The sequence below is a fragment of the Perca flavescens genome, chromosome 6 (genome assembly GCF_004354835.1).
Source record: "Perca flavescens isolate YP-PL-M2 chromosome 6, PFLA_1.0, whole genome shotgun sequence".
Lineage (NCBI taxonomy): Eukaryota > Metazoa > Chordata > Actinopteri > Perciformes > Percidae > Perca > Perca flavescens.
The window spans coordinates 5,964,068-5,976,754 of record NC_041336.1 but is presented as its reverse complement, the minus strand read 5'-3'; the positions used below and the strand labels follow the sequence as shown (position 1 = coordinate 5,976,754).

At 39.5% G+C, this 12,687-nt stretch overlaps 1 protein-coding gene across 1 annotated transcript; it reads right to left on the bottom strand.

Moving 5' to 3' along the window:
• Nucleotides 1–2,609: 2,609 nt before the first annotated feature.
• LOC114556797 (pancreatic secretory granule membrane major glycoprotein GP2) lies at nucleotides 2,610–12,686 on the bottom strand. Its single transcript, XM_028579842.1, has 11 exons — nucleotides 12,603–12,686; nucleotides 12,236–12,374; nucleotides 11,860–11,956; nucleotides 11,362–11,424; nucleotides 10,994–11,202; nucleotides 10,349–10,477; nucleotides 9,070–9,257; nucleotides 8,291–8,445; nucleotides 6,917–7,162; nucleotides 4,405–4,567; nucleotides 2,610–2,630 (listed from the first exon to the last, which is right to left on the bottom strand). The coding sequence occupies exons 1-11, from the start codon at nucleotides 12,645–12,647 to the stop codon at nucleotides 2,610–2,612; spliced, it is 1,455 nt and encodes a 484-aa protein (XP_028435643.1). The 5' UTR covers nucleotides 12,648–12,686.
• Between the last annotated feature and the right edge of the window lies 1 nt (nucleotide 12,687).

Genomic DNA, 12,687 nt, shown 5'->3' with positions numbered 1-12,687 from the left:
ATATATTGACTGAACCTTGAATATATTGAAATTAATGTCAGAATATATTGACTGAAAGTCTGAATATATTATATGAATGTCAGAATATATTGAATGAATGTCAGAATATATTGAGTGGAAGTCTGAATATATTGAATGAAAGGCGTGTTGAGTGAGCCTGATGAAAGGGACCTACCTGACCATTGAGGTTCCTTTCATTCGGTCTTACATGATGAAAAAGTAAATACACTTCTTCATTGGGAGAACGGTACTGGATACGGTTACCATTACTAGTGTTTTGGCCCATACATGCATTCGCCAGTGTGTTAATAATCTCTTCATTGCTTATAATTGCTGACACTAGATTTCTTGCTGATTCGCTCATAGTGTCACGTTTCGGTTAGGATTAATCACAACGAAAACACAAGATGGCGGCAGACAATGATGTTAGATTCCATTTCAACTTTCATTCAACATATTTGGACATTCATTCAATATATTTGGACATTCATTCAATATATTCAGACTTTCATTCAATATATTCAAGGTTCATTCAATATATTTAGACTTTCATTTAATATATTCAGACTTTCATTCAATATATTCAGACTTTCATTCAAATATTCAAGGTTCATTCAATATATTCAGACTTTTATTCCATATATTCAAACTTTCATTCCATATATTCACTTTCATTCAATGTATTCAGACTTTCACTTTCATTGAATATATTCAGACTTTCATTGAATATATTCAAACTTGTGCACGTTTAGGAAAATATATGTATATATATGATTTCCTAAACGGCATGCCATAATATATATATATATATATATATATATATATATATATATATATATATATATATATATATATAAAAATAATGTAAATATAAAGACGCATTCTTGATTAAAGGTGGGGATTTTCCGGAGAGAATATCCTAAAACTCACAGTTTAAAGCTACACGTTGAGAGAAGTTGTCAATAACAGATGCATGTTTTGTTTTTAAACCCAAGCAGTAAGATGAAGAGTTTCCTTGGTGTAATACTAGGTGTACACAGCAATCTAGGATAGATTTATGGTTATTTTGTATGCAATATTTATCCAAAGTCTCACATTGCTATTGCTAGGAGCCTAGTCACTTTAGATAACTTATAAAGATGTTTTTGAGGACATTTCAGACTTAAAAACAATATAATACACTAATTCACTTTAGTGACCATGACGACATAGATGGTGTCTCAACAATGTAAATAAAACCAATAAAGAGCAAGCAAATAGGTTCTGATGCCAAAGATTTGGCTAAAGAATAAAGGACTGAAACTCATGTTTGTTTTCACCCACTCCCTTTATTTAATTTTTATTTTTGTAACAATCGTACCATAATAATTGTACAACAGCATGTCTCAGTGTAATTACAGCCACAGTTTAACTGACAACCTTCATTTGTAGTTCACAACATTCACATCAGTATTTTCCTTCCACTGGATCTCAAAACCTTCTCCCTGCAAAGCTTCTTTTAACTTCACGTCACCAAAACTCAGAAATTCTCTTTCTGCATTCACGAGGTAGCATTTAGGCTGTGTACATCTAAAAGAAAGCGGTTAACATTACATTAAAGAAGAAATATTAGTAGAAATATCTCCTATAATTGGCATGAATCATTGGGTCAAATTCATCAGATTCTGCAGAGTTAATAATTGCCATCTCAGGTGAATTAACGTCAGTGTTATGACATTTATATCACTTTATATCTTGTTTTCACAGCAACGATAACTTCAAACATTCTTTTAAAACCGGTGACATTTCAGGCTCCTTCCACTGGATCTCAAAACCTTCTTGCCGCAAAGCTTTTTTTAACTTCATGTCACTAAATCACAGAAATTCCGTTTTTCTTTTGTCTGTCGGGTAAAAATGCAAACCAATGTCCCAAATGATTGGGGGGAACATGATTTGACAATAACTCAACTAAAGACAAGACATTGCCACTTAGTATACATTAGTATATATTGCATACAGTACCTAAATCCCTTCTTTGATTAGTTTTCCTTCATAACACACTGGCCACAATAATTTTTTTAATTAAAGATTGTTGTTTCATTTAAAAATCACACACAAAATGTGCATGAATCTGTGTACTGAATCAGCATCACACGGATTCTGCAGGAAATAATATCTCAGGTGGATCGAAACGATCACCTTTCAGATGCTCAGTGACATCTCAGGCTCTTTATGGGGACGAAGCTTAAGTCAGGAACCATCTGAGGAGACAGACAAAACTGTGACGAGTCATGATTCATACTTTGTCTCTTGATTCTAGGTTGAAATATCAAATATAACTCTCCTGCTCCTGACAGGATGCAGCCTTTAGATTTTAATCACAGCCCGCAGGACAAACTTTACATTTTTAACTCTGATAAAAGCTGAATTATCCCTATGATCAAAATCCCCTCGGACTTAAAGAAGTAATACATCTGTTAAAGACAAATTTAATTCATACATACCATGTAATCGATCAAAAAGGGGAGCGATCTTTAATTATTCCAGGCCATAGTGATGAGGGCTGGGTTTTCATCTGCTCTTTTAGACCTTAGAGATCTGCGCCTCCTGCTACCTCCGCTGCAGCTCTGTCAGAACGAGAGGATGGGGAGCTGTCAGACTTTACGGAGGTCAAAACTTAAGCTTCAGGTGTATCCTTTAAATATTTATTTTACATTTTTGAAATGCATAATTCTAGGCGTTTGGTGAAATGCCGCATGACGCTCACTTTTTTGGTACTTTAAAGGTCCCATGACATGGTGCTCTTTGGATGCTTTTATATAGGCTTTAGTGGTCCCCTAATACTGTATCTGAAGTCTCTTTTATATAGACCTTAGTGGTCCCCTAATACTGTATCTGAAGTCTCTTTTATATAGACCTTAGTGGTCCCCTAATACTGTATCTGAAGTCTCTTTTATATAGACCTTAGTGGTCCCCTAATACTGTATCTGAAGTCTCTTTTATATAGACCTTAGTGGTCCTCTAATACTGTATCTGGAGTATCTTTTATATAGGCCTTAGTGGTCCCCTAATACTGTATCTGAAGTCTCTTTTATATAGACCTTAGTGGTCCTCTAATACTGTATCTGGAGTATCTTTTATATAGGCCTTAGTGGTCCCCTAATACTGTATCTGAAGTCTCTTTTATATAGACCTTAGTGGTCCCCTAATACTGTATCTGAAGTCTCTTTTATATAGACCTTAGTGGTCCCCTAATACTGTATCTGAAGTCTCTTTTATATAGACCTTAGTGGTCCTCTAATACTGTATCTGAAGTATCTTTTATATAGGCCTTAGTGGTCCCCTAATACTGTATCTGAAGTCTCTTTTATATAGACCTTAGTGGTCCTCTAATACTGTATCTGAAGTCTCTTTTATATAGACCTTAGTGGTCCCCTAATACTGTATTTGAAGTCTCTTTTATATAGACCTTAGTGGTCCCCTAATACTGTATCTGAAGTCTCTTTTATATAGACCTTAGTGGTCCCCTAATACTGTATTTGAAGTCTCTTTTATATAGACCTTAGTGGTCCCCTAATACTGTATCTGAAGTCTCTTTTATATAGACCTTAGTGGTCCCCTAATACTGTATTTGAAGTCTCTTTTATATAGACCTTAGTGGTCCCCTAATACTGTATCTGAAGTCTCTTTTATATAGACCTTAGTGGTCCCCTAATACTGTATTTGAAGTCTCTTTTATATAGACCTTAGTGGTCCCCTAATACTGTATCAGAAGTCTCTTTTATATAGACCTTAGTGGTCCCCTACTGTGTTTCAGAAGTCTCTTTTATATAGACCTTAGTGGTCCCCTAATACTGTATCAGAAGTCTCTTTTATATAGACCTTAGTGGTCCCCTAATACTGTATCTGAAGTCTCTTTTCCGAAATTCAGCCTTGGTGCAGAATTACAGCCACTAGAGCCAGTCCCACGATGAGCTTTCCTTAGGATGTGCCATTTCTGTGTCTGTAGCTATTGAGGAGGAGAGAGCCTTGACCAACTGCCACTTTGCTCGTTTGAAAGCCATGATGTCTCTCTCTCTCATGGGTGGGCCAAATTCTCTGGGCGGGCAAAACAGAGAAAGGGGAGGTAACCTTGCTCCTTATGACCTCATAAGGAGAAGATTCCAGATAAGCCCATCTGAGCTTTCATTTTCTCAAAGGCAGAGCAGGATACCCAGGGCTCGGTTTACATTTATCACCATTTCTAGCCACTGGGGGACCATAGGCAGGCTGGGGGAACTCATATTAACGTAAAAAAAAAAACTCATGAAGTGAAATTTTCATGCCATGGGACCTTTAAGAACAATTTTCTGATGATTCTTCTGTACGTATTACTGGTAGTAAAGTAAAGTAAAGTAAAGGAGTATTTCCTCCACCACTGCTCACCGGAGCGCAGGAGCTGCCATGTTTGGGGCACAGCTCCAGTTGGCAGTGCAGGTAGAGGTCGCCAGCTTTCCCAGAGAACTGGAACATGTTGAAAGAGAAGACGTTGGATGTTCCCAGTCCGTTTCCCTGCACCCTCACCGTGTGGTCAGCGGGGTTCGGGCATCTGCTCAGAAACAGGAAATCAGACATGATAATAAAATGCATTAGCAGCTGATCTTTACCAACCCAGTCTCAAGGCAGTTCGTGAAATGTTCACATAATTTAATCTATTGACTTTTATCTCGTTTTTTTTCGTGATGGTCAGCATGTTTCTTAAACTAATGTATTAAGAGCGACTACAGTAGCAAGTAGTATGAAAGGCCGAAAATCTGCATAGGGAGGTTGGTTGGGATGGTGGACGGGTCAAACAACACAGGACTTTCACCCAGGGCACCGGGAATCGTGTCCCGCGTGTCACATTTCCTAAACCAAAACGTCGCTATCTTCTTTACCTAAACCCAACTGTCCCGTTAATTATTTACCTAAACCCAACCGTCCCGTTAATTATTTACCTAAACCCAACTGTCCCATTATTATTTATCTAAACCCATGTGTCCCGTTCTTCTTTACCTAAACCCAACTGTCCCGTTCTTCTTTACCTAAACCCAACTGTCCCGTTCTTCTTTACCTAAACCCAACCGTCCCGTTCTTCTTTACCTAAACCCAACTGTCCCGTTCTTCTTTACCTAAACCCAACTGTCCCGTTCTTCTTTACCTAAACCCAACTGTCCTGTTCTTCTTTTCCTAAACCCAACTGTCCCGTTCTTCTTTACCTAAACCCAACTGTCCTGTTCTTCTTTACCTAAACCCAACCGTCCCGTTCTTCTTTACCTAAACCCAACCGTCCCGTTCTTCTTTACCTAAACCCAACCGTCCCGTTCTTCTTTACCTAAACCCAACCGTCCCGTTCTTCTTTACCTAAACCCAACTGTCCCGTTCTTCTTTATCTAAACCCAACTGTCCTAAAACCCAACCGTCCCTTTCTTCTTTACCTAAACCCAACTGTCCCGTTCTTCTTTACCTAAACCCAACCGTCCCTTTCTTCTTTACCTAAACCCAACTGTCCCGTTCTTCTTTACCTAAACCCAACTGTCCCGTTCTTCTTTACCTAAACCCAACCGTCCCTTTCTTCTTTACCTAAACCCAACCGTCCCTTTCTTCTTTACCTAAACCCAACTGTCCCGTTCTTCTTTACCTAAACCCAACTGTCCCGTTCTTCTTTACCTAAACCCAACTGTCCTGTTCTTCTTTACCTAAACCCAACTGTCCCGTTCTTCTTTACCTAAACCCAACTGTCCTTTCTTCTTTCCCTAAACCCAACTGTCCTGTTCTTCTTTACCTAAACCCAACCGTCCCGTTCTTCTTTACCTAAACCCAACTGTCCCGTTCTTCTTTACCTAAACCCAACTGTCCCGTTCTTCTTTACCTAAACCCAACTGTCCTGTTCTTCTTTACCTAAACCCAACCGTCCCGTTCTTCTTTACCTAAACCCAACTGTCCTGTTCTTCTTTACCTAAACCCAACTGTCCTGTTCTTCTTTACCTAAACCCAACTGTCCCGTTCTTCTTTACCTAAACCCAACTGTCCCGTTCTTCTTTTACCTAAACCCAACTGTCCCGTTCTTCTTTACCTAAACCCAACTGTCCCGTTCTTCTTTACCTAAACCCAACTGTCCTGTTCTTCTTTACCTAAACCCAACTGTCCCGTTCTTCTTTACCTAAACCCAACTGTCCCGTTCTTCTTTACCTAAACCCAACCGTCCCGTTCTTCTTTACCTAAACCCAACTGTCCCGTTCTTCTTTACCTAAACCCAACCTGGAATTCTTCCGTGGGTCCATCGCAGAATTTTCGGCGATCGTGTTCATTTCACGCCCGACTGGCAGAACGAATTGTGCTGTGATCACAAAAGATGCTTCCCTTTGAAATGCATTAGTTTAGAAAACGTGCTGACCATCATGAAAAAAAATGAGATAAACGCGTCCATGTTCACGAATCAATAGATTAAAAATGACGTGAACATTTCACAAACTGCCGTGAGACTCTGTTGTCCTTACAGCGGACAACGGTGCGTTCACACAGAGGCGGAGCAAATATTGGCGTTCCTTTTATCACAGTGGTGGTGGTGGTGATAAGATAACGTTGCACAGAAACGTTTTTGTACGTTGGAATGAAAGATTATCCTCACAAAAGTTGTTTTTCTCTTTACTGATGTCAGCTCTCTCAAAAGTAATATTCTAAAGGGTGACCATTTTCCAGTAAGATATTTGTACTTTTAATCAAGCATTGCTTTCAAGTACTTTATACAAGACAGATTTTTCAGCATCTGGAAAATTTCTTGCTCAAGTCCAAATGTTTCTACTCACTGCTGCCGCAAATTTGCGTCTTTGCATTGACTTTATATGTCCTGTAATTTCGCCGCACAATCGGGGCGAAAACACCGTGGCCGTGATTGACCCCAAGAGCTTTATCTCACCCGTTGATGATGAGGTCGTATCGCAGACTTGCATTTGGTGACGGCTGGTTGGTCGCCCAGCAGGAGTCGGTCACCAAGGAGACCAAGTTGTAGTCCAGCCCCCCCGTCATCAGCTCCACCCAGACCTTCTGGTCCAGCACCAGCTCAGTGTTTGGCCCGACAAGATTCACGAACTGAGCATCGATGTACGCATTCATCATCAGAGTGTAATTCCAAATTCCAGATACAATCTCCTGCACCACGGAGCTGGAGACACACACACACACACACACACACACACACACACACACACACACACACACACACACACACACACACACATTTCAGCTTTCTTAAACTCAGTGGCAGAAGAAGTGCAGACCCTTTACTTAAGTAAAAGTACTAATACCACACTATAATAATAATAATAATAATGTGTAAAAGTCCTGCATTGAAAATGTTATTCAAGTATAAGTATGTAAGTACCATGAGGAAAATGTAGCCTACTTCATTTAGTAAAGAAATGCCGGAAATCCCACCATTTTAGAAAATGGAAACGATCCAAACAGTTTGTTGTTTAAAGATCTAATCCACGTGTCAAACTCAAGGCCCGTGGGCCAAATCCAGCACCTCGCTAATTCTGATGCGGCCAGCATATCAATCTAGGTTCACAATATATTTTGGCACACCTAGTTGTGGCAAATTTGCAGACTTTGAGACTCAGAAATTCCCACAGAAGCTTTGCTATTTCAGGCTGTGAAAGAGCTTGTTGTGAGTCAACTGGGTGGTAGCCTACTTAGAAAATGTAATCATGGTATTGCTTGATTTGCTAAATTCTAGGATGGCTTTGGAACTTTTTTGCTCACTTTTTCAGGGACTTATGTGGACCCAACTGTAAGTGAGAAGACTATATGAGACATGCAATAATTGAATCAAAGATATTTTACTTTTTCGATTAAATAAAAGCATGTCAATAAACGCTACATGTGTGGCCCTTGATGTGATTCTCTTTTTCCAGTGTGGCCCTTAGTGAAATTGAGTTTGACATCCCTGGTCTAATCATTTCAGCTGGACTTGTAGGCTGTTGGATTTTTGAGATTTGTTTTTTTTAGTTTAATTTCTAATAAAACATTGTGTTTTGTGTGCAAAAACTTTATTTTGTAAGTAACTAAAGCTGTCAGATTAATGTTGTGGAGTAAAAAGTACAGTATTTCTCTCTGAAATGTAGTAAAGTAGTGGTAGAAAGTGGCATGAAAAGAAAAGACCATGTGAAGTACCTCAATATTTGTACTTAAGTTCTTACTCAGTTCTTGAGTAATTGTACGTAGTTACAATCCACTGCTGCTTTAATTTGAACTATAACATGTTAACAACCAGGTGGCGCTCCACACACACCTCTCTTTGATTTTGAAGGACACACTCCTGATGTCTGGCACTGTGTACAAGCAGGAGAAGTCGATGCTGACTTGGTCGTGGCGGGTGATGACGTCCGTGGAGCTGTTCTGCAACGTGATGGTGTTCTTGTAGATGATTTGGCTTGCGTTGTTGCTCTACATTGTGACAGGAACACAGACGGGGTTTGAGTTCATTTAATCACAGCAGTCAGATTCTTTTCATGCTCACCTGTGACATTTACAATCCAGAGAGAGAGAGTCCATATTTGTATCATGCTGTTCATAAATCACATATATCTTTCTATCAGAAATAAAGTAGAAATAACAAGTGGAAAAATACGGGGGATCGGAGTTTGTGTTTAGCGGAAAACACAAGACTTTCACCCAGGAAACAGGTGTATGTGTCCCGGGAGTACTACTTAAAGGGGTCGATGTTTTAATCCAAACCAAAGTCTTTGGCGTTTGAACATAACTGCCGTTTCTGCACAACGGACACCTTTTGTTGGATAAACTTGGCTAAAATGACCTGTCTTGGACTTTACCATCCACTTGAGTTAGATCGACTTTTAACGCTATATATTAACAGTTATTGTTCTTGGTGTGGACGGGCCTTTTGTCTACTTTAAATCTCTGTTTAGTCTCTATCATACCAAACAGGGAAGCCCAAACTATAGAGAAAGTAACAATTTGTGGCCTGGCTGAGACTCCTCATTACTTTGCCGTGAATCTACAGTGAAGTCATCAGCCAAAACAGGAGCAAAACACTAGGAGAGCACCCACCATGACCTCAGTCCCGCAGGTGTTGCTGCTGTCAAAGCTGAAAGTCACCATGTGGGTCTCGTTGTCCAAGTGTCCTTTGCAGCTCTCGTCTAGGAGGCGTAAGGTGGTGTAGTCGATCTTTTTGGCGCTGAGCAGACATTCAGCCAGAGTAAGAGTGGCAGAACTCCCCATGCAGACTGTCGGGTCACCTGAACACCCAAAGGGACAAAGAAGAAGTTACAAAATAAATATGACCACTTCAATATAGATTTACTATAATTAAGTCATATCTAGTTTGTGCTGATGTTGTTTTTCTAAACTCAAATGTATCAGATTCTGAGCTATAATGGAGGCAGACATAGAGCTCAACAGTGGGGTTTCAGAAGTAACAACCCCGTTGATTTTCTCCATAAGGATTTAGATTATCGGCCATAATGTCTAAACCATGCAAGGTAGACTGACCACGAGCTATGGGGTTATGTAACGAAGGTTTCTCCTTCGGTAGAAGCCACAAGTAGTAATAATAATAATAATAAGAACAATACATTTTATGCATTGGCGCCTTTCAGGACACCCAAGGACACCTTACACGCATTAATAAAAACAATAATAGAAGCACAACAAATGTATCAATAGAAAAATCCTGTAGTAAGTAAAAATCAAAGGTATTCAACTATTAAAAACAATGATGTCAGTAAAATCAAGGTGGGTATAGTGAAAGCTATGTTGGGTGATGGCAATCTGAACAGATGTGTTTTAAGTGTGATTTGATGAAGAGAGTTTAGTGCAAGTCTGTGTGAAATGGGATTTTTTTTTTTCGCGATGTCATGGAGAAGTACTACACCACCCACAATCCTAAGCGTAACAGCAATGACTCTGATTGGTGGAGCTCGCTGTTACCATGAAAATGTTAACCGTACCCGCAAACCCGCAAATGGCTATAGTGAGCTGCTACCATTTAAATCTATCGTTTCTGTACACAGTCTTGTTCTTTTGCGCTGAAACAAATGTTTGGCTTGGTTCCAGGCTTAAAACTTTATGTTGGCATTTAATGAAAACATCAATGGAGATATCAAATGGGGAAACCCAAGAAGAGCCATTCTAAAACTAGGCGGTCACTGATGGGCTCCATACATTCAGTTTTTAATTGAACACTAATCAGGTGTCACAGACTCTGCACAAAACCCCACATCCAGAACAGCAGTTCAGCAACAGCAATTTGCATCTTTTACATGTATCACCAGGTGCTTTTTAAAGTTGTAAAATCTTCCATTATCATGCCACATGTGGTGCACTGTACCTAAAGAGTTTGTTGGTGTGTACTTGGCGGCAAAAAGAGCCCGACAGAGGCATTGGGGTTCACCGTTGTTCTCGTCGCAGAACTCGTTATCACTGCAGTACATCTCCATACAGGAGACCTGAGGGACAGCTGCACACACACACACACACACACACACACACACACACACACACACACACACACACACACACACACACACACACACACACACACAAAATAACACTTAAAAAAGTAGATCCACTTGTTTAAACTCTACTCTGTGTTTTATTTGAGTATTTCATGTTTTTATTCAACATACTCAACTTAAGTAAGTCTTTAGAGTCTCAACTTTAGAGCTTCAGACACAAGACTTAAAAAAAAGTATACTAATAAAAAAAATAGATAAAAATATTAAACATTAAATAAATGTCACACATCAATATTAATTCTGTAACTTTTAGTACTTAGTGTCTTTTGCTGACAATACTTGAAATGATTAAGTAGAAGCAAACTAAACAAACCCTGATCCAAATTTGTAAATATATTTTTACTACACTTGTACTGTAGATACTTAATTAGCTCTTAATTTAAAGGTTGTGTACAGTGATTTTAACCCCAATTTACTCTTTTTCTGTCAATAACGGTGAAAGTGAATGACAATCTTACGGCAAACGGTCGGTGACCTCCAGTCGCCCAGTGTGATGTTGGGGTTCAGACCGCAGGTCTTGGCGTAAGAGAAAAAAAACTGGCAGCTGAGAGCGAGGCCTTCCTCGGTCTGGAATTTGCAAGAAGTTTCTGCGCAGGCGGTTATGTAGGGAGCTGGGTCAACTTGGCTGTGGCAATCTGTGAAGGGTGCCTGCATCAGGAGATTACAGCTGTTCCAGCCATGCAGAGAAGAAGAATGAGAGTCAGTGACCAGTTTTCTGAACAGTAGTATCATCCCTGGGCACATGACAGTGTAATCATTGAAATGTAGGATTCCTGTTTTAAGGATGAAAGGAGTGTTCAGTGTGTTTTGATGGGTCTGTTCTTACTGTTCAGTTGTAATGTTGCAGTTGGTCGTATTGTTGGGTGTGTCGCTGTACAGGATCTCGCAGCTAGGGGGTGAAAAATCACAATGTTTATTTACGAAACCTTCCAGGTTGAAAACTGCTGCATCCCGTACGTACAATTTAACGGCACCTTTTTCATCTAACATGCATGTTTGATGCTTTCATATGTCAACACGTTCACTAACGTTAGCTTGGAGAGCTAACGTTCCTACCCCCTAGTTGGATGCACAGGAACGTTTTCTGTCCTCATATCTAAACCAGAGAACGTAACAGTTGCAGTTTTCAACTACTTAGTTATGTTTTAAAACACATTGTGGTTTAGCTTAACTATATATATCACATCTCTGCAATTCAAATCAACGGCCATTTCTCTACCCGGAAGTTGTTTTTGAGTTAGCGCGGAGTCACAGTGATTCAGTCTATACAACATTAATAAGCAGGTGATGTCAGTCTGTGCATCACGTTAAGACTAGGCCGTACCCAGCCACACTGGAGGAAGACTTCTCTGCAGCCAGATTGAAGGTCTGATTTCCGTTGATGGGGTTACCACACAAGCCTTCTGAAGCTGTAGCAAGTCCTGGTGAATGACAAATAAAGACAAGTCAATAGACTTTGAACCAGACAGCATGTCATTCTTAAACTCAACTTTGTGAAAAGTACAGCTGCAAAGAATAATCTGATTAGTTGTGAATTATTAAATTAATCGCCAACTATGTTGATAATCGATTAATCGGTCTGAGTAATCTTTTATGAAATAAGTACAAATTCTCAGATTCCAGCTTCTTAAATGTGATCTACAGACTAATCGACAATGAAAATAAATGTAAGTTGGAGCCCTAGATTTAGTTTTCTGTACCTGCGATTAGTGCAGTGTTGCCATCAAAAAAGATTTGGAGTGAAACACCAGCAAAAATGACTCCATCCTGGTCCTTGTAGAACAGCATACCGTTAATCAGCTGAGCCGTGGCATTGATTGTTTGTGTTTGGCCATTAACCTACATCACAGCAGATGAGTGGAGGAAACACTGACTCAAACATCACAAATACATACATGAATGTAAACAGCTTAGTCAGAATATTGTCTTTTTAGAATAAAGGCAAAAAACTGAATATTATGTGCATGTAAACGTAGTCATTGACTGATCAAACCAGTTTTAAACCAAGTTTTAAACAACCCCATAAATACACTGTTACTTCCTTTTAGATGGATTGTGGCAGCTTACCTGAACTAGTCCCCCTTGTCCAAGATAGATTGTTGAACCTTCCATAGTTATTGTCAAGGAGTCCAAAAATGGCACATCTGAACGG